Here is a 26,704-nt window from a genome sequence, read left to right on the forward strand (position 1 = left end):
CTGGGACGTAACACATGTCAGAAACGCCTGACAAGACGTTAGACAGTTGGTCACCCTGATTAGGACAGGTGACCAAATGCTTGGTCAAAAAGGTAGTTTTTAAGGAGTATCTTAAAGGAGGAGAAATAGAGCGGTGGAGAGGCTTAACGATCAAATTCCAGAATTTAGGGCCATGGCAGCTGAAGGCATAGCCACCAATGGTCATTTCCTGTTTTATTCACAAACTTAACCCTTTCCACCATCTGTAAGCTCCACTTTTAGATACACCAGAGGCTTCTCTGGACTCTGAGCAAGTAAGATTTCTGCTACAGTCAAAACCACTTAAATAAATTACTGATCAAAAGAATAAATGTCAAAGAGACTAAAATATCCATGCATAAATTCCTTTTAGTTTTTTCCAATGATAGCTGTTCCTATCACATAAATGTTGAATGAGTACACTTTAAATGAATTTAAAATAAATTGCAAATGTAATTTTTTTACATGTTATACTGCCTCACTAAAGCCAATTTGATAAGTTATTTACAAGGTTTTTTGTCTAGTTGTGAGAATTGCCCAGTAACCAATTAATTAATGTTTCAGAATCTTCATTTTATCAAATATTGGGTCTTAAGTGCTTTTAGCAATCAATGTGGCTGATGCTTTTGCTTAGGTGTGGAACCCACCTCTTCGGGTGTTAATGAGCAAGCTTTGTATTGCTTATAACCTATCCATGTTTAGTGGCACATAAACCCTTTGGCAAAAAACAGATTGTAAACTCCATCAATAATGGGAAGATCACTTCAAAAGAATTAACGTTCTCTATTTGCTGATAGTTGCTTAATTTTTTTTGAGGAAAGAAAGGCTTTGGGCAGAATTTTCCGGCCTTCTTTTCTGGCCCTGCCAAAGTGAATGGACTTCTGAATGGCTCACCACATTTTCCAGCCCCACTGGGGACAGAAAATTCTGCCCTTACATTTATATAGGGGTTTTCACAGCCTCAAGGCATTTCAATTCACTTTACAGCTAATGAAGTACTTTTGAATTGTAGACTTTGTAATATAGCACAGCAAGTTTCCACAAAAGCAATGTGATAATGACCAGATAATCTATTTTTAGTGATGTTGATTGAGGGATAAATATGGGTCACTAACTGTGCAGCATTACTAGAGGTGATTAAAAGTTTATTTTTAAAAATCTGTTGCACTGCACTGTAATTATTCTTAAATCATCCTCGGGATGTGGGCATCAAAGGTTAGGACAGTGTTTATTACCCATCCCCTAATTTCCCTACTGAGTGGTTAGGTAGGTCATTTCAGAGGATGCAGTGGAGCTGGAGTGCTTTATAAACCGGACCAGGTAAGAACAGTAGACTTCCTTCCCTAAAGGGCCTTAAAGAACCAGTTGAGCTTTTATGACAGTTCAACAGCTTCATGATCATTCTTAATGATGCCAGCTGTCCATCTCAACACTTATTTCAACTGAATTCAAATTTTCAAACTGCCCTTGTGGGATTTGAACACTCATTCTCTAAATTATTAATCCCAAACACTGGATTAATAGCCCAGTAACATAACTACGACATCACTGTTCCCGTATCAATGTGTTTTTTGCCATGAAGTAAATGACATAAATATACTTTCACTTTTCCACACCAACTGTGTGACTGTTTTTACAAGATTGTAATTAGAATCAGGTTTGCATTCCATTGTTAGCTTCTGGTCGAATTTGGAATCCAGCACAATACAATACAAGGGCGCAATAGATAAAAATTCTTCAATTAGATAATAGTGACCTTCTGGAAGCATTCCAATTGTGGGGGTGGTGGGAGAGTGGGGTGAACAGAGTGGTAGGGGGGAGGGGGTAAGGGAAAATGCAGCAAAAATAGCTTGGGGAAGAGCTCCAATTGACAAAGAAAGTCTGAAAAGGAGGCAACCCAACCCCACCTTGATGGACCACCAGCCCATTAGGTTTTACTGGGCGGCTTGGACACTTGGTGCTGGCCTCTCCACTACTGGTAAAATCCCAGCAGGGTGGCAGGGTAAGAGCCGGGAATGGCACCACTGGCATAGAGCCCAGTTTTATGGCCCCCATACCCACCTGTCATCCTGTCCCTGAAGGGTGATAAAATTTGGACCATAGGAACAGGAGGAAACCATTTCACCCCTCGAGCCTGTTTCAGCATTCAAATAAATCATAGCTGATCTGTTGTTCAACTCCATTTACCTATGTTTGTTCCATATCATTGCCCAACAAAAATTTACTAAACTGTCTTGAAAATCTCAATCCATTCAGCATCCACAGCTTTTTGGGAGCAAGTTCCAGATGTCGATTGCCTTTTGTGTGAAACAAATTCTTCCTGATTTCGCTCCTAAATGGCATAGCTCTAACTTTAAGATTATGCCTTCTTGTTTGGGATTCTCCAGTCAGAAGGAATAGTTTCTTTTTAAATTCTTTATGGTGAATGTGTGCATCACTGGCTAGGCCAGCATTTATTACCCATCCCTAATTGCCCTTGAGAAGATGGTGGTGAGCTGCCTTCTTGAACCACTGTAGTCCATGTGGTGTAGGTACACCCACAGTGCTGTTAGGAAGGGGATTCCAGGATTTTGACCCAGTGACAGTGAAGGAATTACAATATAGTTCCAAGTCAGGATGGTGTGTGGCTTGATGCGGATCATGCAGGTGGTGATGTTCTCATGTGTCTGCTGCCCTTCATCCTCTATGTGGTAGAACTCGCAAGTTTGGAAAGTGCTGTCGAAGGAGGCTTGGCAAGTTGCTGCAGTGCATCTTGTAAATGGTACACACTGCTGCTACTGTGCACGGGTGGTGGAGAGAGCTACTGTTTAAGGCGGTGGATGGGATGCTGATTATTTGCCTGCTTGTTTTTGACTACTGTTGAGCTTCTTGAGTGTTGTGGGGGCTGTACTCATTTATGGCAAGTGGGGAGTATTCCATCACACTCCTGACTTGTGCCTTGTAGATGGTGGACAGGCTTTGGGGAGTCAGGAGGTGGGTTACTCGTCGCATGATTCCTAGCCTCTGACCTGCTCTTGTAGCCACAGTATTTATATGGCTAGTCCAGCTCAGTTTCTAGTCAATGGTAACCCCAGGATGTTGATAGTGGGGGATTTAGTAATGGTAATTCTCAGTATCTACACGATTGAATCCCTTAATTGTTTGAGCCTGGATCTCGGTTTCCATCTCCTCTGACCAATGGAGCGGCCTGTGACTCAAGAGAAGGCTGTTGCTGCTGCTGATGTTGCTTCTGCTGCTGCTTGGCAGTGGTGTGACTTCTGCTGTTGTCCCTCAGCAGAGGTGGATGGTAGAGTTCATAGAATCATAGATTACATACAGCATAGAAGGAGGCCATTTGGCCTGTCATGTTCATGTCAACTCTTGGCAAGACCATCTCCCTTACTCCCACTCCCCTGACCTCTCCCCTTAGCCCTGCAAATCTTTTCTCTTCCAAGAATGATCCAGTTCCCTTTTGAATGCCTTGATTGAATTTGCCTCCAACACAATCTCAGGCAGTGCATTCTGATCCTGATCACTTGCTGTGTAAAAAAAAGGGTGCTAAGCTGAACAATGTGGTGCAGATGGCAACTGAAAAGTAAGAATCCACTAACAGCATAGGCAGGACATTTGAGGTGCTTTGCAACTCACATTCTTCAGTGCATCTTGGAGCTTATGGCAGAGAACGTGTACATTGGTGCCCTTCACTCAGTTAGAAGCTACTCCAATGCCGTGGTGAAGGCTGGCAGCAGGAAAGTGAATGAAGTGCCACTCAAAAAGCTGGCAATTACCTGTCACACAGTAAAAACATGCCTGGGAGAAGAAGTGCTTTGAACAGTACCCTCACACATGGCCATGGTAGGAACTCTCTAGTTTCAGTGATCAAAGCCCTCTCAGGCTGTCAGTTTCACTGAAGATGCTCTTCCCACAATGCACTCACCTTGGTGACCCGGGCGTGGACACAACATGGAAGCTGTGCACTGTTGGGAAGGAGCAATTCATGGGGAAAAACTGTCCCCCTGTCAGGGGTGCTGTTCGGGGGGCGGGCAGGGGCTGGCGTCAACCCTATCGGCGTCCCCGATCGGGGCCGCGCTGCCATTTTATGTGGGCGGGCTAATTAAGGCCCACCCATCGTGACACTTGCCCGGAAGCGCTTTGCGCTCCCTGTGCGGGCGGGGGGGATTCCCTGAGTTCGGGCCTGCGCTTTTTTGCGCATGTGTGAGAAAGAGCGCAGAAATCTCCATGAGACACAGATGTGCCTCAGAGGGATCAGTTTGACATTTAAAATCTGAAATAAAGCATTTAAAAACTTTTAAAACATGTCCCCTCATGGGACCTGTCAACGAATTATTTTAAAAATTTTTATTGAATTTTAAAACCCTTCGTGAAACCTCATCCCGCCCATGGATGAGGTTTCATGAAAAATGCGAAGGCCGCCTGGGCTCTTCGCCTGCCCGCTAATCTAAGGTTGGGCGGGCAGCTCATTTAATTGCTTTAATTAGTTTTTAACAGGCCTTAATAGGCCTTTGACAGTTCTCAACTCGGCTGCGCGCCCATCGAACTGGAAATCTAAATGACGCACGGTGACGTTGGGACACCCGCCCGACATCACCGCGCGTCATTTTATGCGTCGGTGAGCAGGACCTGCCCCCGCTTGCCAACCGGAGAATTCAGCCCATAGTTAAAAAGGCTCTTAATTGCCTTTTCAATCACCTCAGTTGCTTTTCTGTCACACTCACAGAACTCAGATCCTGCACCAGGAAAAGCAGGAAAAGGGTGGATGAGATCAGAATTCTGAGACAACACCATTTTCCATGAATCTGCCACCCCGTATGCACCTGAACTTGACTCCACCGGGCTGGGAAAATTCTGCCTTCCGTCTCTTACTTCTCAACGCGCAAAAAATTCAGGCAGGTGATTGAGAGAATTTAGGGCCCCTCATTTGTACAAATTTGAGTCTGAATATTTTTCTTAACACTTGTGTAAATATTCTCCCTGGCCTATGTGATGTCTAATGTAATTTAACCTGAAGCCTGAAACTAATTCGTAATTACAGTTCGAGAAATTGCTGCTGGTTGTATTTTGCGCACAATCATAACCCCAGGGCTTTTAATTTCAATTATTCTTCTTTGTTTTGCCGAATGATAAACGTGTATATAGTCCTTTAGTGTGTTAAAATAGTTGGCATTTTGGAAACTCACCAATGAGAATGGTTTTCTTTCACAAGTAAAAGACTTTTGAAACCTGTGACTTGATGGATCAAATGGCCTGATTTTGTCTGTTCTGAGATATGACACAGTTCATGCAGTGAGAGAGCAATATTTGGTACTGCAATGATGGAAAATAGCAAACATTCGTAATCCATTTAATTATCAATGTGTATCTCTGGAAGCACCCAGCTGCTATTAGCAGTCCCCACACAGTTGGAATGAAAACGATTTAAAATGTCCAACCACTTTATGTAATCACGTGCCTTCATCATCTAAAGCTGCTTGTGCATCTTCTGTTCCCTCCTACCCTAAGTGCTGAAAGTGCTACAGTATTTGAATTAGTAAAGATTCCACTTCCTTATACTAGAATAAAGACATCTGTTTGATAGCCATCGCATATTTCCATTTAAAGGAGAATTTTCTTCATTAAAGTCATCGGAACGCTTTATTTTGGGAAGGAGGAAACATTCCTCATTTGCATCAGTGACAGTACATGTAAGTGCACAGTGATGCATCATCTTATTTTAAATTTGCAAATATGAGAAAATTGTCTCGCAAACACTTTTCTGAGAAGATGGTGTCTCTTTCAATTACATTCCTGAGTACGAAATCTTTCATAATAGTCAAGGTTAAAAATCGTACTATTTGCTGTGAAGAAAATGGTTCAATCAATGCTAACGAGGTCACTGTCATTGTAATTCTTCCTGCCATGATTGCCAAATCAAGCGACCATTTACTTACCATGTTTTTTTTTCCTTCTAGCCTCTTTGAAGATGAGATTATGTCATATGTTCCAACACATGTTCCATTTCACCCGGGGTACAACTACTCTCCCCGCTGCTCCCCTGGGTCTTCACCTCAAAATTCCCCAGGTGAGTTAGATTAATCTTTGGGTTTAGCATTAGAACTGGATAGAACCTTATCCTATCTTTGATATAACCTGAGACAGATAACATAGTCTGAGCTTTAAAAGCAATCACATAAGTATCTTGCATTCAAGCTGGTCAGAATTTTACATGCTGTGGGTGGGCGTGTGCCCGACCCAACGGGCGTAAAATCGCACGAGAAGACGTCAGGCTAGCGTCCCATGCCACCCGCGCTCGCGCGATATTTCGCTCCGCAGGCGCACACATAAGTCGGAAGCGCACCCGCCAACAATTAAGAGGCAATTAAGCCTATTGACAGCGCAATTGTCTCCAATTTTTCGTGGTCCATCCAACCTTACGGTTGGCGGATGGGGGAATCGGCCAGGCGGACTTTGCATTTGTCACCAAACCTCGTCCAAGGGCGGAATGAGGTTTTCATTATTAACTAAAATAAAAATCTGTGGATAGCATTTTTATTATTTATATGTTCAGGTGCCTGATTGTGATGGTTGGACATTTTTTTCCTGATTTTCAAAACTTAATTTTGTGGTTTTCTGCAGCTTCCTGAGGCGGCTCTCTGCATTCAGCAAGCTTTCTCTCAGCGCTTGCCTGCGCCCGCGGAAACGTCATCGCCCGCCCTCCTCCGTCCCCCACCCCAGCAGCGCTGAGCTTTTCAGCGTGCGCTTCACGCTGGCTGCCCGTTAATTGGCCAGGCAGCGTGAAATCACAGTCGGGGGCTGATTGTGGTGGGCGGTCCATTTCCCGAACGCTCCCAGGCATGCGCGTGAAAGACTGCAGCAATCTCCCTGAGCCATGGAGCTGATCTTTAAAAAAGTAAACCAAAGGTTTAAAAATGTATTTAAACATGATCCCTCTTGTGACTGCGTCACATGAGCTGGGACATGTTTTTATATTTATGAAAATTAATTTATTTATTCAATAAAAGCTTCAGGAAACCTCATCCCGCTTGTGGATGAGGTTTCCTGAAAAACGCAAAGGCCGCTTAGGCTTTCCGCCTGCCCGCTAACCTTCATTTTATGCATCATTTTACATGTCGGGCCCGCCCCCGCACGCCGGCCAGAAAATTCTGCTCTTAATGTCACAGTAGATTGTGGTAAGAGAGATTGAGGGATTCATGCCAGTGCAGTGATTGGTTAAAACCATACCAGAAACCTCAAGAAAACCCAAGTAGGCTAAATTTTGTCTCTATTACCCTCCGTTAGTAGACATACCTCTGACATAACAGAGCACATGGTGGTTGGAGATCAGTGATATTGGATCTCCACCCTTTTAGCCTCGTACCAACAAGGAGCTTTACTATGACTTTTCAGCAGGAGCGTCTTATGACTTTAATGTGGTACAAATAGCATAATTTCCGCATCCCCATGATTCCAGACCATTTGCACTGACTCCAAATGAATTCCTAACAATTTGCATGCACAATGGACATTCAGGAGCATTGAGCAGTTGCTGAAGGGGGCTATTGAAATGAGAAAGGGTCAGGGGACTGCAAATTACAAGCAATTGAAAGCAATTATGAATGTTTTTAGTTTCTTCTGTTCAAGGTTTTGAAACCAGTTGCTTGCAGGTAAAGCTTTGCTCCATACTTAAGTCACTGCCACATTTTGTATTGGTTCTGAAAAATGTGGACATTGGACTCCCTATTGGAATCCTGGAACGTTGATGTTTTTGGGAGAAGGGTAAAAGAAAGCCAGGCACATGAAAACCATTCACATCTGCCATTACTGTTCACACCCACTGATACCAGCAGAGTCACCTTCACTTGGATGTGACTAAGAATCTCTGTGTAGATAGGTTCCAATTTGCCTGGTAGAGTTATGCTGTCTATTGCAATCTGTCCTGTATCCAGACTGCCGCACGGACAGAGCACTAGCTGTCAGCAGCTGCAACTAACAGAGTAGGAAGGCCTGTGCTGACAGAACTGATTTTAATCATTGTTGTAATTTTTTTCTTAAAAACTGCACTGCAAATGAATTTTGCAGGAATATATTCATCATGAAAATATGATTTTCATTTTTGTTTGATAGGCATGCAGCGAGCAAGTGCAAGGGCTCCTGCACCATACAGGAGAGATTTTGAAGCTAAGCTGAGAAACTTTTACAGAAAGCTTGAGGCCAAAGGTTATGGGCAAGGACCAGGAAAAATCAAGTGAGGAACTCACTTTTATAATTTCTTCATGAGGTTGCCAATTAAATATGTTTCACTAGCTCGCACCAGCAGCACAGATCTTTATGAATCAGACACACACAGAAAGTTGGACATGGAGGTCAACAGAGCCCACAGGATTTACTGTACCTAATAATTAATATATGGAAAATTTTGCGGAGCAGCTGGTCTCTCCACCCAAAATGCCGATATATGCTCCCAACACACAAGCTCCTTGGCAAGAGCACAAATTTGTTAAATCTAACCTATGGACTGAACACATGAATAACTGCAGTTTAGTCCATTGGTTATAAATTCTGAAAGCATGTTAAATGTGACAAGAAAGCATATTCTTTCTTCCTGAAAAAGGGTTTTGTTCAGGGAGAAAGAAGAAACATGCAACACCACAACTAATGGCGCAGTGATGCATTTCATTGTGGTTTAGACCACATATTTTCAAAGAAAATAAGTTATATATTTTCAAAGAAAAACAGCTTCTTGTGACGGTGAAGCCCATTTAAGAGGCTTGTTAGTAAGTGAATAATTCGACTCAAAAATGTACACGCATTCTCCAAGAAAAATAATTTGGGACTTCCTATATATAGCTTACATGTGCTTTCAATTACACAGAAAAGTTCCTTGCTGTAAAAATCCTGCTGGCAGCACTGGAGCCCACACAGCTGCCTCTGCTCTGTCACTCCAACTCTGCTCTATCCTTTGCAGGCTAATTATACGTCGGGACCACTTGCTGGAAGGTACCTTCAATCAGGTTATGGCCTATTCACGCAAGGATCTGCAACGGAACAAGCTGTACGTCACGTTCGTTGGAGAAGAAGGGTATGGAGTTCCTCCATTAGTTTGATGTTGATTGGATATTGTTCCGTTCCCCCTTGCATTATATCAACAATGCTGACAGATTCTCTCATTAGCTATTATTTAGGGAAAGCTGCAGTCGGCTGTCAAAATAACTTTTATGGAAAAGCAAATTTTAATCATTTAAGCCCTATTGCAAAGTGTTCCTAAGACTGATTAGTTCCTGCTAAATATTGTAAATTCCCACTAAGTTATCACTCTATGCCCTAATTATAATTAATGTACGTGGTACACAACATATTTTGTACAGGTTCAGTGTATAGTATGACTTGTGATTGATCAAATAACAAGAAGTTCTTAAATAGCTATAAGTAGTTTGTGTATTTTATAAAGCCTTTCATTATAAGATAAATGCCAGGCAAATCCACAGGCATGCAGTCTCAGTCCTGTATTCTCCTAATATCAGTAGATTTTTAGTACCTTACTCCTCACGCATTCAGGATTGATCACACTCTTGTTCAATAAAGTTTAGTTCCAAGTGACCCCTTTCCTGACTTTATGGGCAGGAATTTTAGTTCAGCAGGCACATGTGATCGGCAGGCCCTGGAGCAGCCAGGGAATGGACCGGCAAGCGCGATTGGCTCCCAACCATGATTTCACGTTGGCTGGCCAATTAATGGCCAGCCAGCATGAAACTCACATTGAAGTGCTCAGCGCTGCCGGGGTGGGGGCAGGAGGAGGGCGGGCGCTGATGTTAGCGCAGGCGCGGGGGCACGTGGAATGAAAGCTCCTTGAAAACAGAAGGCAGCTCCTCAGGGAGCTGAAGAATTTAAAAGCAATCAATAAAAATTTTAATATCCAGAAAAATATGTCCATGCATCAAAATCAGTCACCTAAACATATAGAAAGTTCTGTCCATTTTTAAAAAATTTTCTATGAGAAAAGACTGGCAGCCAACATAAAAGGGGATTCCCAAATTCTTCTATAGACATATGAATAGTAAAAAGGTGGTAAAAGGAGGAGTGGGGCTGATTAGGGACCTAAAAGGGAATTTACACATAGACGAAGGGGCGGTAGCTGAGATATTAAATGAATACTTTGCATCCGTCTTTACCAAGGAGGGAGACGTTACCCAGGCCATGGTGACAGGCGAGAAAACTCTGTCAGTAGAGGGTTCAAAATTGATAAGGAGGAAGTGGTGAATAGACCGTCAGTCATTATTGTTGACAAGGCACCGGGATCAGACGAGATGCATCCAAGGATATTGAACGAAGTGAGAGTAGAAATTGCAGCGGCACTGGCCATAATCTTTCAGTCTTCCCTAAACTCAGGGTGGTGCCAGAGGGCTGGAGAATTGATAAGGCCAGCAATTACAGACCAGTCAGTTTAACTTCAGTGGTGGGCAAGATTCTAGAAACAATTATTTAGGATAGAATTAGTAGTCACATGGGCCAGCATTTTCTATTCGGCATACGGGGCCCGCCACTGCATGCCGACGCATAAAATGACGCGCGGTGATGTCGGGCGTGCGTCCCGACGTAAAGGCGCATCATTCTGATCTTTTGTTTGGCAGGCACGCACCGGAGTCTGCTGCGTGCCCACCGAACTGTCAAAGACCTATTAAGGTCATTAATGAACTAATTAAAGCAATTGTCAGGGCTGCTCATCCAACCTTAAGGTTGGCGAGCAGGCAAAGAGCCCAGGCAGCCTTCGCATTTTTCATGAAACCTCATCCACGGGCGGGATGAGGTTTCATGAAGGTTTTATAATTAAATTAAAAATTTTATGAAAATTCATAAACACGTCCCAGCTCATGTGACACTGTCACATGAGGGGACATGTCTGAATAATTTTTTTTTTTTTTTTGTTTTTTTATGTTTTCCAACTTTGAAACTGAAGTTAATCTCCCTGAGGCAGCTCCATGCCTCAGAGAGATTTTTGCACTCTATCGAAAGAGCGCAGGCCCTGACTCTCCCTCCTCACCCCACCTGCACAGGTAGCACTGAGCGCTACCAGGCATGCATCACACTAGGCGGGCCTTAATTGGCCCGCCCACATAAAGTGGCGGCGCACAGTCAATCGCAGGCGGCGATCGGCTCCGCGCCTGCTCTTGACCAGCTCACCTGACGGGGAGAAAATTCTCCCCATGGAAAAATGGGGGTTGATAACAAGAGCCAGCATGGAGTTCTACAGGGGAAATCGTGTTTAACTAACTTGCTGGAGTTTTTTGAAGAGGTAACCGAAATGGTCAATGAGGGTAATACTGTTGATGTGGTGTACAAGGACTTTCAAAAGGCCTTTGATACAGTGCCACATAAAAGACTTGTGAGAAAAGTTATTGCTCACTTTACCTGTGTGTTATTTAATGTTGCTGCTGGTGCATTGGAATTCTGGCAGATTCCATAGCTCTGGGAGCTCCAACATGTAACGCTCCTATTTGAATTAGTTTTATTAGGTAAAATTCCATATGAATATCAAAGCTAGATTCAGCATAAACCTTGGGAATGGCTAAAGGGGAGAAAACAGTGAATCATGGTTGAGGAGTCATGGTAGGGCAGAGATGGTGCTGAGTGAGGCACCTTAGGGCTCAGTGCTGGGATCATGAATTTTTTCTCATTGACATAAATGACCTGCATTCAGAAATCCAATGCAAAGTATTCAAGTTTGCAGTTAATAACAAAGTGGCAGTGTAACAGGAAGAAGCAGCTTAGAAATTACAACTTGTGTTGGGCAAAATTCAGACAAGTATTACGTAGCTCACGGAGCAAGGAAAAGTAGGCAAAACACATACCCTCATGAAGGGGTATAAGTCAAAATACCTAACAGCAAAATTGACAGTGGCCATGAGCAGAATTTTGCCCTCGTCAGGTGTCTCGGCGGGGCGGGCACGAGCGGCCGGGAAGCCGACCGCTACCCACAATCGAGCCATGACCGCAATTAAGGCCTGCCCAGTGTGAAATGCGCGCTGCAGCGCTCAATGCAGCCTGTGTGGGGGAGGTGAGGAGGGCGAGCGGGGAACCTCGCGCATGCATGCAAATGCACACAGGAAAAGCTCCCTGAGGCACACAGCAGCCTCAGGGAGATGAAGATTTTAAAAATTAAAAATAAATATTTTTAACATGTTATAAAACATGTCCCCATTCATGTGACTCTGTCACATGAACAGGGACATGTTATTAATGAAATGTTAAAATTTTTATTTGCTGTTGGAAACCTCATCCCTCCCATGGATGAGGCTTCCTAAAAAATGCAAAGGCCGCTTGGCCTTTTCGCCTGCCTGCCAACTGTAAGGTTGGACGGGCAGCAAAAAATTGAATTCAATTAGATCTTTATTGGCCTTAATAGGCCTGTTAATTGTCGGCAGGCGCGCTGCCAACTCCTGCGCGAGTGTGCGATGACGTCGGGACGCTCGTCTGACGTCATCGCGCGTCATTTTACACTCGTTCGGGTCGTGTGTGTTCGCCTGCCGACGAATGAAACATTCTGGCCCAGGTGTCTTAGTTGACTCGATGCTAATCATGTCAACCAATGAAGGGCAGCAATCAAAAAGTCAAAACGTAATTGAACTTCATCAAGTGTAGAATTAAAGTCAGAAGAGGTAATGATTAAATTTTGTCATACTCTGGTCCGATCACACGTAAAATGCTGCACTGAGTGCTGGTCAAGTCCTGCAGACAGTGCAGAGAAGAAAGGTAAGGCTGAACTTAGTGTCTCACGTCTGAGTAATAAGGAAAGACTGCAGAAAGTTGGGGTTTTCAGCCTAGAAAGTAAGCGTCGGAGAGATGATCTTATGGAGACATATGATGGCTCAGAGAATTCAAAAAGTCAACTCAGAATATTAAAATTAAAATGCAGGAGTTAAGGATGCAGGTTCAAGCTAGTAATGTTAAATTTCGGACTGATGTCAAGAACTTCTTCTGTACACTAAGAGTGACCAGCATGTATAATAGACTTGCAGATAGAGTAACAGGCAAAAAACTGGAATCATTTTTTAAAAATGTATTCACATACATGCAATGTAGTTTACAGAAGATGGGCAGGCTATCTTATACTTAAATCACATTTAAATTATGTCGTTGAATTTGGTATTTCAATATGAAAAAATGATGTGTGGTTTAACGATGTGAAATTTTGTGCCTACCTCAGAATTATGCTAACATAAAATGTGTGTATAACTGCATTTAACTGCATATTGTAATCATCATTGAGATGACAGTTATATTAGAAATATTTGTACAGGAAACATGCACACACTATTATTTCACTGCCAGCTACTGTTAAGGCAATGTTCCAGATCAATTAAATAAGACTATGACTGTGGTAAACTGTTGTTCACCAAACAGAAATCAGTCAAATCCTCCGTTCAAATTGATGTATGAAAATGGCCACCACATTTGCCTACATAACAATTGCCATTGCACTTCAAAAGCATTTGACTTGTATGAAACATGTCAAGCTGTTTCTGAGATGTGACACAGTTCAGTATACATGTGTCATTTGTAAAAGCTGGTAGAAAATATCATCTGTAGGCCATCCTGTAGGCAAAAACATCTTGCTATAACTGTAAAAGTGTGAAACATGGGCCAGCATTTTACAGCCCTGTCACGGCGGGGATGGGGCCACAAAATTCGGGGAACCATTCTAAACTCCATTGACTTCAGTGGGCCCATAAAATCCCACTGGCTTAAAACTTCTCCCATTTTGACTTAATGTTTGATGTGACATCAAAGGTGTCACAAGGGTTTGAGATAGCAGAGAACCTTTGATGTAAAGCAGAACCCAGCTGCAGTTATTGAGTAGTATCCTAGAAATGAAACCAAGTTTTGTTCCTTATGAGTGGTTGATTAAAAAGAACTTCCTGTGAGTTTCTCCAGCCAAATTATGATGCTATTTCCATAATACCATTTCAAGATGTGAAGAAAGCACGTACAGAGAAAAAGTTGTTGGTCCCATCAACCTCTCCTATCACGCTTCTACTCCACCCTGTTAATCTCTTGAGTTCAACATATTCTGGAAAGTTCCTCCCATTTTTCTAAGTTAAATCAAGCTTCACTTTCAACATTGTTCAACTTCAACCAATTGATTTAGTTACCTTGTATTTCCAAGGTCCCACCACCTCTGGTTGTTGGGGGGTGGGGGCAGGCGGTGAGGGGGCGGGTTTGGTCATGATGCTCTTATACCATTTGGCACCTTTGTCTTTGTCCATAAGACCAATGCTACTCAGAGCCAGTTAATTCTATAGCTAGACTTTGGCTTCATATTACTGGGCGGCTTCTATTCCCAGAGACCATAAAACTAGGACAATCCCCATGAACCAATAGATTTTCACTATGGGGGGGGGGTGAATTTCCCCTCCTGTTGCACTCTTGTAACTTCAGTGGAAACCCCATTTTGCCGTGTCAGTGGACTTTCTGCTGAAGTTACAATGAAAGTGTGGGAGAAGCTCTGAGTAATTTCACCCTCTACATATTTGTGTCAAATTTGATGGGAAATGAGTTTTTGTTATTGAAAGAGCAAATCATAAAAGGAATCAAATCGGATTGTTTTCAGAAATAGGTGAGGAGAGAAAAATGATTATGATTAACAATTATTAAAATAGTTAATAATGAATATCAGTGAGGAGCACACCGTTTGGGATGAATTGTTGAGCATGTCCAAAACATGAGGATAAAAACATTAGCATAAACAGTAATGACATTACAATTGAACTTACCCAGTTTATTTAGAGACAGAGGCCCAGATTTTAGACTTGGGCCGGAGAAACGCAAGTCAGGCCTGTTCCTAACTTCCAAAACCCGAGGCAACCTCTGAACCCCATCTCCACCATGCTTTTGTCTCTGAGGGACGTAGGCAGCAAGGGGTAGGGTTTACAAGCTGCAATGCAGCATGGGAGGTGGTTAAAAGGCTTGCCTTGCTTCTCAGCAACAGCAGCCCAGCTCTCAACATCTTTCTTATGTCCCCTAAACTTCACCCATCTCCTTGTGCCCCCTCATATCCTCCATGCCACTAATGTTCCCTCTCTGCCCCTTTGTACTTCCCTTGCCCCCTCATATTCCCCATGCCTCTTCATATCCCCATGCTACTGCATACTCCCTCTATGCCCCTTCATATTCCCCATGCTCCCTCAATACTCCTTCATAGCCCCCATGTCCCCCCCCATGCATCCTCCATAGCCACTCACCCAGTATCCACTATGGGCAGATCTCAGGATGTGTTTGAAAGGGACATTAAAAAAATAAACTTCAAACAATCTCTTACAGCTGTCATTCAAAGACACTTCACACTGAAAAAACTCCTCTCCATAAAACCCATTAAAAATGTAAATCCCAGCAAGTGGTCAATCTACTGTAAAAACAAACACTTGTTGACTTACCACCTCAAAGACAGATAATCTTTTAGTAACCTCTTAAAACTATCAGTCAAAATGTGAACAAAGCCCTTTGCTGAGGTAAGTGGTTCTGGAACTTTTGAAACTCAGCAAAGCATTCATAATAGGCTTAGCTGTAATAACAAACCCTGGAAAATATAAACAATGGAGTCTGTTGAAACTTGAAAACCATTTGGCCTTAATTTTAAGTTGGAGATGGTGTTTCATTTCCATTTCAAAGCAGATTGTCTGTCAATCAATAGAGTGGAGCAAGTGCTTAGATTTCTTTTTACTTTCAACAGCAGGGCAATGTTTTTCAAAGCTGAAGAACTCCTGGCATTTAAACCACAGTCCAAAATATGGCGGGGCTTTTCCCAGCACATTTTTGTACAGTTTTGATTGCATTATGACATGTTCTCCAATGGGAAAGGTACTCTAATGCATCTTAACACTTAAGCAATGCTGGTCAATGTAATGGTCAACTTACCATTGCAGGACAGAGCCCTATGATGAATCACTGCAGTTAAAACTCATCAAAAGTACAATATAGCATCAAGTAGTTTTCAAAACATTTAATACTTACCTGTCAGCATGTTCCCGACTCCACAGCAGACTCCCCTGAGTGGTCACGGCCCCTCCAATGAGACAGGCATTTTTAGGGCTAATAAAACCTACACCAGCACAGGAAAATAGCAGAGGTTGGTGGGGACAAAATTTACATTTGCTGTAAGGATGCCAATAACAGCCCTGACCTCAGAAGTGATACGTGTGGTGTTGCGACTCAATGCCCTCCTGGCCGGCAAAAAGGCCACCCAAAAATAGCACAGAGTGAGGAAGGAAGAGAAAATTCATGTTTACCATCAAAAACTTCAAGATTTCCGATTTCCCAGCCCCATTCCTGCTTCAGTCAGGAAACAAAAATCCAGCCCAGACAGCCTGATTTTAACTCTGTGTAGGAGGATGGGATTTGAATGAATTAAAACCTCATTGGAATCTGCTTGTATTTGCGGTTGACAACAGGCCAGCATTTTCAAAACAATAAGCCAATTGGAGCCCTACAGGAAAAAGAAATGCAACATTTTTGGTGGGGGCAAATAGCAAGCTTGCATAATGGCAGAGTGTTACACAACATGTCATAAAGTAGAATGCAGCATCACCCTAGCAAATTTACATAATGTGAGTTTCTAATTTTAGCCAGAGTTCAGGCCAGCTGACTTCCCACAAGGACAGAGTGCCACATTGCTGCTATAAGGTCTTTTCCCAGCCATCTGAAGAGCAATTGGCAAATTCCATGGGCAGGTCACCTGTTAAGCAAAGTGACTGAGCATTCAGACTTGATCCGTTGATCAAGAAGAGCCGGCATAGTTCTGTAAAGAATAAGTCACATCTGACTAATCAATTTAATTTTAGAAGAGGTGAATGCAGAGCCTTGGTTAGACCACACCTAGAGTACTGCATTCACTTTGGACACCAAATGTCAGCAAAGAGCTATGATGCCCCACAGGGTCAAAAATTCCACTCATTTAATGGTCCAAGCTCATACATGAAGAACTGCCACTTGGGCAAGCTGTGGAGTGTTGGCGGTGAAACTGTACCCGATTGTGAGTCAGTGCTTCCTGAGGCAGAAGGTAAACTGGATGTTAATGGATGGAACAACTGAACTATTTAATTAAAATTGTCCTGTTTCAATTTCAATAATAAAATAAGGATTGTCTTCAGTCGTAGTGGATATTCGATAAGGGCGCATGAGTCCATAGGACAGTGATTAGCACTGAAAATAAATGGACAAGAATACCCAGCTCGATGTTTAAGATTTAAACTCACTGAATGTGAACTGCAGTATATTTCTTCTTTCTTGTATATTATGCTTTAATTCTTTGTATGGTTCTTCTGCAGCCTGGATTACAGTGGACCATCAAGAGAGTTTTTCTTCCTCTTGTCGCAAGAACTTTTCAATCCCTACTACGGTTTGTTTGAGTATTCAGCCAACGACACGTACACTGTGCAGATCAGTCCAATGTCAGCATTTGTAGAAAATCATCTGGAATGGTAATGTTCATCTTTTCTTTACACTGCTTGCTTCCAAGAAAAACATGCCATTAAAGTTACATTCTCCACAACATTTATTGTAGAAATTAACAGTGTTCAAAAAATCACTGGTAATTAATTAACTAAAGATAATCGACAGCACTCTTTCAATATTTGCTGTGAACAGGTAGTGAAAATCTTTATTCTTCCAGTTCCCCCTCTTGAGTTATCTTGCTGCTCATGCTAGGGGCAGTGGCTGCCCCTTCAGGTTCATGTCCGATTAAACATTCTCCTTACATAAGAGCATCTATTTTTAAAAGTCTTTTCCTCCATTCTCGCTCATCTCTTTGGCTGTCCTTGTTCCACATAGCGTTTCCGACCAGGAGCAGGTAGGGTCACTATCTTAAACTTGTTTTTGATTCCTTTTGGGTAATACCTACCTTTTCCATCAGACAATTAAATTTGTCAGCCCAAATGGTCAACATCTTTTCAGTAATAGTACTTTAGTTTAAATTCAAAATAGAGTAGGTTTGAATCGCTTTTATTTTCATTGTGCCAGTGCTATTAATTATTGGAATAATCATCTTGGGGTGAAATTCAGTGGAGGTTCTCCCAATGGTTTCTTGTAACTTTTGTGGAAGAGCTGCAGTAACCTCAGTAATATAGGGTGTACAATTTTTATGGGCTTTACATTGCTCAAATGCCAAAGCTCTGGGAGAACTGAAATGGGAAGTTGCACCTTATAGGTATCAGGAATTCAAGGAAAGGAAGTTTTAAAAGAAACATTTTGAAAAATCAGAGATTTGAAAAAAATACTTTCAAAGGTTTTGAAAGCTTTGGACACATTAAAAACTTGTATTTACTTCAACCTCACAATATCAGTCACAATGTTCAGTTTCACCATCTGCTGGTTGATCAAACCTTAACCTTTGAGGTTCCTGGTAGCTTCAATAGTTACAGAAGATTGTTTTGCCCCATGAGTGAAGTAGACTGTGTTCTACATGAATCATAAAGATCTGGATGACTCATCAAGCCCACTGTTGTAAACAGATTAAATTGGTACTGCATTAAAGTGTTTGTTTCTAACAAAAACAAAAAAAGCTGGAAAAACTCAGCAGGTCTGACAGCATCTGTGGAGAGAGAGACAGAGATAAGGTTTCGACTCTCTTCACAGATGCTGTCAGACCTGCTGAGCTTTTCCAGCATTTTTTGTTTTCCTTTCAGATTTCCAGCATCCGCAGCATTTTGCCTTTATATTTGTTTCTAAATATTTTTTTGCTTGCTGTTAGTGAGAACTATCTTAGACCATAAGACTTAGGAGCAGAAGTAGGCCATTCGGCCCATCAAGTCTGCTCCACCATTCAATGAGATCATGGCTGATCTGATAATCCTGAATTCCACTTTCCTGTCTTTTCCCCATAACCCTTGATTCCCTTACTGATTAAAAACCTGTCTATCTCAGCCTTCAATATACTTAACGACCCAGCCTCTATAACCCTCTCTGGGAAAGAATTCCACAGATTCACTGCCCTTTGAGAGAAGAAATTCCTCCTTGTCTCTGTCTTAAATGGGTGACCCCTTACTCTGAGATTGTGCCCTCTGGTCCTAGACTCTCTCAAGTGGAAATAACCTCTCAGCATCTAAAACAAAAACAGAATTACCTGGAAAAACTCAGCAGGTCTGGCAGGTAATTCTGTTTTTGTTTTGGATTTCCAGCATCCGCAGTTTTTTGTTTTTATCTCTCAGTATCTATCCTGTCAAGCTCCCTAAGAATCTTATGGCTAACATTTTCCCCCTGTCGGTGGGGGGGCGGGGGAAGAGCGGGAGCGGGCGCCAGCGGGCAGGCCTCCGGTCGGTGCCCCTGATTGGGGACACGCAGCCATTTTAAATGGACAGGCCAATTAATGCCCGTCCAGCGTGACATGCGCCAGGGAGCACTATGTGCTGTCTGTGTGGACGGGGGGGGGATTCCCTCAGCCTGGAGTGCGCTCTTTCACGCATGTGCACGAAAGAGCGCACAGATCTCCCTGAGGCAAAGTGCTGCCTCAGGGAGATCGCCTCCAATGTAAAACTTGAAATTAAGAGGTTTGAAAAATTTCCCTGCCATGTCCCCTTATGTGACACTGTCACATGAGTTGGGACATGTCCATAACTTTTACTGAAACCTTTCGTAAAAATTTAAAGACTCTTATGAAACCTCATCCTGCCAGTGGATGAGGTTTCATGCTTTTTCCGAGGCCTGGGCTCCTGGCCTGTCAAACCTTAAGGTTGGACGGGCAGGTCCATCAATCACATTAATTGGTTTTTTAATGGCCTTAATAGGCCATTGACAGTTCAGCAGGCATGCAGCCAAATCGGCTGCACACCCGCCGAACTGACAATCTAAATGACGTGGGGCAACGTCGGGATGCACGCCTGAAATATCCCTGTGTCATCTTACGCATCAGTGAGCGGTCCCCACCCCCGCTCGCCGACCGGAAAAACCTGCCCTAAATGTTTCAATAAGGTCGTCTCTCATTCTTCTAAACTCAAATGAGTACAGGTCCAACCTACTCAACCTCTCCTCATAAGAAAATCCCTCCATACTCGGGATCAACCTAGTGAACCTTCTCTGGACTGTCTCCAATGCCAGTATATCTTTCCTTAGATAAGGGGACCAAAACTGTTCACAGTATTCTAGGTGTGGTCTAACTAGTGCCTTGTATAGTTTTAGCAAGACGTCACGATTTTCATACTCCATTCCTTTGACATAAAGGCCAACATTCCATTTGCCTTCCCTATTACCTGCTGAACTTGTATGCAAGCATTTTGTGAATTATGCACGAGGACTCCCAAATCTCTCTGTGCTGCAGCTTTCTGCAGTCTTTCTCCATTTAAATAATATTCAGCTCCTCTATTCTTCCTGCCAAAGTGCATAACCTCACACTTTCCCACATTATATTTGATCTGCCAAGTTTTTATCCACTCACTTAACCTGTCTATATCCCTCTGTAGACTCCTGGTGTCACCCTCACCACTTGTCTTCCCACCTATTTTTGTGTCATCTGCAAACTTGGCGAAAGTACATTAATTTCCCTCATCCAAGTCATTAATATGTATTGTAAATAATTGAGGCCCCAGCACTGATCCTTGTGGCACTCCACTAGTTACAGGGTACCATCCTGAAAATGCCCCCCTTATCCCAACTCTCTCTTTCTATGCTAATATACCACCGCCAAAACCATGGGCTCTTATCTTATTAAGTAGCCTTATGTGCGGTGCCTTATCAAACGCCTTTTAGAAATCCAAATATATTACATCTACTGGTTCCCCTTTATCTATCCTGCTTGTTACCTCCTCAAAGAATTCTAATAAATTTTTCAGGCATTATTTCCCCTTCATGAAGCCATGCTGACTCTGCTTGATTAGATTATGTATTTCTAAATGCTCTGCTATTACATCCTTTGTAATAAACTCTAACATTTTCCCAATGACAGATGTTAAGCTAACTGGCCTATAGTTACCTGTTTTTTATCTTCCTCTCTTTTCGAATAAGGATGTTACATTGGCAGTTTTGCAATCCTCTGGGACTTTTCCAGAATCTAAGGATTCTTGGAAGATTATTACCAGTACATCCACTATCTCTGCAGGTATTTCCTTTAATATCCTAGGATGCAACCCATCGGGTCCAGGGGACTTATCAGCCTTTAGCCTCATTAGTTTCCCTAGTACTTTTTCTCTAGTGATAGTTATTGTATTTATTTCCTCTTTATTTCACATTTATTTATTTATTTCACTTTTGCCCTTGGTTATTTAGTATTTTTGGAATGTTATTAGTATCTACTACCGTGAAGACTGATGCAAAGTATTTATTCACCTCCTCTGCTATTTCCTGGTTCCCCATTATTATTTCCCCAGCCTAATTCTCTAAGGGGCCTATATTGACTTTGGCCTCTTTCTTCCTTTTTATATATTTAAAGAAGCTCTTACTGACTGTTTTTATATTACTTGCTAGTTTACCCTCAAAGTTTATTTTCTCTCTTTTTTTTTTGGTCATCTTTTGATGGTTTTGAAAACATTCCCAAGCCTCTGGCTTACCACTAATTTTTTGCCACATTGTATGTTTTTTCTTTCAATTTAATACTATCCTTAACTTCCTTGGTTAACCATGGTTTGTTTATGCCCTTCCTAGAATCCTTCTTCCTCACTGGAATATATCTTTGTTGTGCGTCATGAACTATTTTCTTAAATGTCTGCCATCGTTCATCAACTGTCTTTTCTGCTAAACTCCTTTCCCAACCCACTCCAGCCCTCATTCCTTTGTAATTACCCTTATTTAAGTTTAACACAGTTGTTTCTGACCCAAGTTTCTCACTCTCAAACTGAATGCTAAATTTTACCATGTTATGGTCACTGTTTCCTAGAGGATCTTTTACTCTGAGATCATTTATTAAACCTGCCTCATTACACATTACCAGATCCAAAACAGCCTGATCCCTGGTTGGATTCAGAACATATTGTTCTAGGAAACTTAGCTGAATACACTCTGTGAATTCTTGCTCATGTCTACCTCTGCCAATTTTATTTTGCCAAGCTACATGAAGATTAAAGTCACCTGTAATTAATGTACTGTCTTTTTTACATGTCCTCGTTATCTCCTCATTTATCCTCTGTCCTACAGTATACCAATGTTAGCGGGTCTGTAGACTATCCCCACCAGTGTCTTCTTCCCTTTGTTGTTTCCTACCTCCACCCTTATGGATTCTACATCTTCCGATCCAAGATCATTTCTTGCTATCGTATGTATTCCATCTTGTACTAACAAAGCTACCCCACCACCCTTTCCTTCCTGCCTATCCTTTCGAAAAGTCACATACCCCTGAATATTTAGTTCCCAGTTTTGATCTCCTTGTAACCATGTCTCCGTAATGGCTATAAGATCTTAAGACCAGACTATGCTTTAACACCCTGAGGGGTAATGTGAAACAACATTTAGAGATGAGCTAACGAAAGCACATTTGTCACATGACAGCAAGTGATACATCTCATTTTAGACTATTTTTTGAACTTCATACAAAACCAGGTCTGTGTCTGAGTACTGTAGCTCTTGGCTACTAAGAAGAAAACAGAGCACTAAAATTGCTGAGCTGCTGAGCAAACCACAATGATATTTGTGTCTTTGGCCTGAGATCACAGGACACTGCTAGTTTGCCTCCTATGCATCACTGTAGCAGCAACTCTAATCCAGCTGCCTTCCAAATCATTGAAAACAAAAGTTTAACAGCACTTTATTTTATTTATTTTTGAAATATTCATGAATTGAAATTGTCAACTGCATTCCTTATGTGGTTTCACCCATGTTTAAATTAATTTCTTTCATATGAGAAAATTGCTAGTTCTCAGTTCGTAGTAATAAGAATTGACATACTGTGTATTCACTGCAGAATTTAAGGTTGATGAATCAGTTGCCCATGGAATAGCAAGGCCCCAATTCCTAGAATTCCTTCCTGGCACCACTCCACCTCTCCACCTCTCTTTCCTATTTTAAGCTGCTGCTCAAAATCCACCATTTTGACCAAGATTTTGATGATCTGACCGAATATCTCCTTTAGTTTGATAGCGTTTGTGTGAAGTGTCTTAGGAAGTTTTACTTTGTTAAAGTTGCTTATGAGCACATGTTGTTATAAATTTATAGAGTGCAAATTTGGAGGCCCTCCAAGTGGGGAGCGCTGTACTTTCAGCTGCTTCTGAGCATGGTTTGCACTCCACCCTATGCTGCGAAGGCTTGTCGCATGGGCATCCCATGTGTGCTCCAGGAGCTTCCCAATGGGTTCATTGACATTATTAACATCACCAATGATTCAACACAAAACAAGTTTTAGCCCATACAATTCTATAGGGCAGTGGATTAGTTTTGAATTGCTCCAACAAAGAATCGGCATAGACCCAGTGAGTAAGCTGCTCTATTTCTGTACTGTAAACTTCCATTGTGCTGTGATTGCTGAAGAAGCAGGTTTGACAGGCCATGTAGCCACTTATCATTCCATGTTTTCTGATGTTTAGGTATCTTGGGTTTTGTTTCTCCAAACTTTGTAATACGGTAAAAAGCCAAATTTTGTAATGTCTTAAGAAGCAAGGAACATCGAGGTTCATATTGCAATGACTATGGCTTCAACAGCTGGTTAGTATTGCTGTGACCATGAAACATGATGCACAACATTCTCTCTTTGTAAGCCTTTAACTGATGAAATAGCATGACCATACTAAGTCCTATCAGGGGCTGGTGTAAATGCATTCAAGCAATGTTTAGTGAAGCACACTTCACCACTGCAGCCACACCATTTAGGTGCCATCTGATAGACTTCTGAAGCAAATCTTCTCCTGCGAGGTAAAAGCAGAAAGTTTATCTGTCTTGGGTGAAAGAAGCAGTACAGCAACACCTTCAAAACAAGGCATACAACTGGTTCCTCCAAGACCACTCAGCTCGAGATCTCATTATAGCCTTGGTCCAAACGTGGTCCAAAGAGCTGAATTCCAAAGGCGAGGTGAGAGTGACTGCACTTTACATCAAAGCTACATTTGGGTGAGTGTGACACTAAGGAAGCCTAGCAAAATTGCGTCAATGGGAATCAAGGGGATAACTCTCCACTGACTGGAGTCTACCAAGCATAAAGATAGGTGGTTGTGATTGTTGAGAACCAGACATAGCTGCAGGAGCTCACCAGGGCAGACTCCTAGGCCCAAACATCTTCAGTTGCTTAATCAGTGAGCTTTCCTTCAACATGGGGTCAACATAGGGTCATAGGGCCATATAAATGTTGTGGCTACAAGAGCAGGTCAGAGGCTTGGAATCCTGCGGCAAGTAACTTACCTCCTGACTCCCCAAAGCCTGTCCACCATCTACAAGGCACAAGTCATGAGTGTGATGGAATATTCTCCACTTGCCTGGATGAGTGCAGCTCCAACAACACTCAAAAAGCTCAATATCATCCAGGACAAAGCAGCTCACTTGACTGGCACCCCATCCACAAATATTCACTCCCTCCACCACCGACGCACAGTAACAGCAGTGTGTACCATCTACAAGATGCACTGCAGGAATTCAACAAGGTTCCTTAGACAGCTCTTTCCAAACCCACGACCGCTACCAACTAGGACAAGGGCAGCAGACACATGGGAACACCACCACCTATAAGTTCCCCTCCAAGCCACACACCATCCTGACTTGGAAATACATTGCGAATCTTCACTGTCGCTGGATCAAAATCCTGGAGCTCCCTCCCTAACAGCACTGTGGGTGTACCTACACCAAATGGACTGTAGCAATTCAAGAAGGCAGCTCACCACCACCTCCTCAAGAGCAATTAGGGGTGGGCAATAAATGCTGGCTTAGCCAGCAACACTCACATTCCATGAATGAATAAAAAGAAGTGGGAATATTTGTTGGTGATTGCATTGTGTGCAGTACCATTTGCAACTCGTCAGATAATGAAGCACACTATGCCTTCAAGCAGCAAGACCTGAACAACATTCAGGCTGGGCTGATAAGTAGAAATTAAAATTCACGGCAGGCAATGACCATCTGCAACAAGAGAGAATCTGACCATCACCCCTTGACATTCACTGGAATTACCATCGCTGAATCCCCCACCATCAATATGCTAGGCATCATTGACCAGAAACTTAACTGGACCTGCCACATAAATGCTGTGACTAGAAGAGCAGGTCAGATGCTGCAAATTCTGCAACAATTTAACTCACCTCCTGACTCCCCAAAGCCTGTTCACCATCAAGTCAGGAGTGTGATGGAATACTCCCCACTTGCCTGGCTGAGTGCGGCTCCAACAAGACTCAAGAGTCTCACCACCATCCAGAACAAAGCAACCCATTTGATCAAGACCCCAAGTACCATCTTAAACATTCATTTCCTCCACCACTTGCACATCTACAAATTGCACTGCAGCAACTTGCCAAGCCTCCTTCAACAGCACTTTACAACTGTATGACTTCTATCACCTAGAAGGACAAAGCCAACAGATGCATAGAAACACAACCTGCAAATTCCACTCCAAGCCACACATCATCCTGATTTGGAACTTTGTCATGGTTCCTTCACTGTCGCTGGATCAAAAACTTGGAATTCCCTTGCTAACAGCACTGTGAGCATGCTTACACTACAAGGGCAGTTAGGGATGGGCAATAAATGATGGTCTTGCCAGCGATGCTCAGGTCCCATGAATTAAAAAAAATTGGATGCTGTGATCCTGGATAAGCCATGGTGCCAAACCTTTCAGCAATCCTGGAACTCTCTCCCTAACAGCACTGTGGGTGTACCTACACCATATGGACTGCAGCGGTTCAAGAAGGCAGCTCACCTCCACCTTCTCAAGGGCAACCAGGGATGGGCAATAGATGCTGTCCTAGTGAGCAATGTGCACATCCCATGAACGAATATATTTTTAAAAAAATCTTGCCACCCCTCATTTCAAAACTGAATATCTGCCAAAATTAAGCAGAAAGAGAAACCTGAAAAACTACGTCACTGTCTGACTGTAGTCAATCCATCTTACAGTGGGACAAATGCCACAAGATGTGTTTCTGCACCAGATTTTTTAATCACCCAGCAGGTACACAGTAAGGCCTAAGAAACTTCTGATAATCAAATAACTCTTGATGCAAAGAACATCCATGTGTGTTGCCTCCAAACATTCCTGATGACAGTAAAACAGTTTTGGAAGGTGTAGGGTCAGCTTCACTCGTAAAGAAACTGTGAGGCTGATTTTTTCCCCCCATATTTGGACAGGAATGAGGAATTAGCACAGCAAATAGGACATTATTTACTGCCTTCCCCAGGAGCAGGAGTAGGCTATTCAGCACTTTGGGCCTTCTCCGCCATTCAATAAGATATTGGCTGATCTGGTTGTGGTCTCAACTCCACTTCCCTGTTTGCCCTCCATAACCCTTTCTCCCTTGTCTATCATAAATCTGTCTAAATCTGCCTTTAATATATTCAATGACCCAACCTTCATTGCTTTCTGGGAAAGAGAATTCCACAGACTAATGATCTCCTGAAAGAAAAAAACTCTCCTCATCTTCACCTTAAAAGGGAGACCTCATTATTAAATTGTGCCTCTCAGTTCTAGGCTCTCCCACACAAGTGGAAACATATTCCCGGTATCCACCCTGTCAAGTCCCCTCAGGATCTTAGATGTTTCAGTAAGATCATCTCTCATTCTTCTAAACTCCAATGAGTATAGGGCCCACCTGCTCAACCTTTCTTC

At 42.5% G+C, this 26,704-nt stretch overlaps 1 protein-coding gene across 1 annotated transcript in view; it reads left to right on the top strand.

Annotated features, from left to right (window-relative positions):
* Positions 1 to 26,704, top strand: part of LOC144678727 (E3 ubiquitin-protein ligase HECW1-like) — a 676,338-nt gene that overhangs the window by 558,951 nt on the left and 90,683 nt on the right. The window contains exons 19-22 of the mRNA XM_078538571.1: positions 5,967 to 6,076; positions 8,119 to 8,239; positions 8,960 to 9,073; positions 17,313 to 17,465. Of these exons, the coding sequence (XP_078394697.1) occupies positions 5,967 to 6,076; positions 8,119 to 8,239; positions 8,960 to 9,073; positions 17,313 to 17,465 (498 nt within the window). The remainder of the gene's footprint in view (positions 1 to 5,966; positions 6,077 to 8,118; positions 8,240 to 8,959; positions 9,074 to 17,312; positions 17,466 to 26,704) is intronic.

Source organism: Cetorhinus maximus, chromosome 3 (assembly GCF_964194155.1).
Source record: "Cetorhinus maximus chromosome 3, sCetMax3.hap1.1, whole genome shotgun sequence".
NCBI classification, from domain to species: domain Eukaryota; kingdom Metazoa; phylum Chordata; class Chondrichthyes; order Lamniformes; family Cetorhinidae; genus Cetorhinus; species Cetorhinus maximus.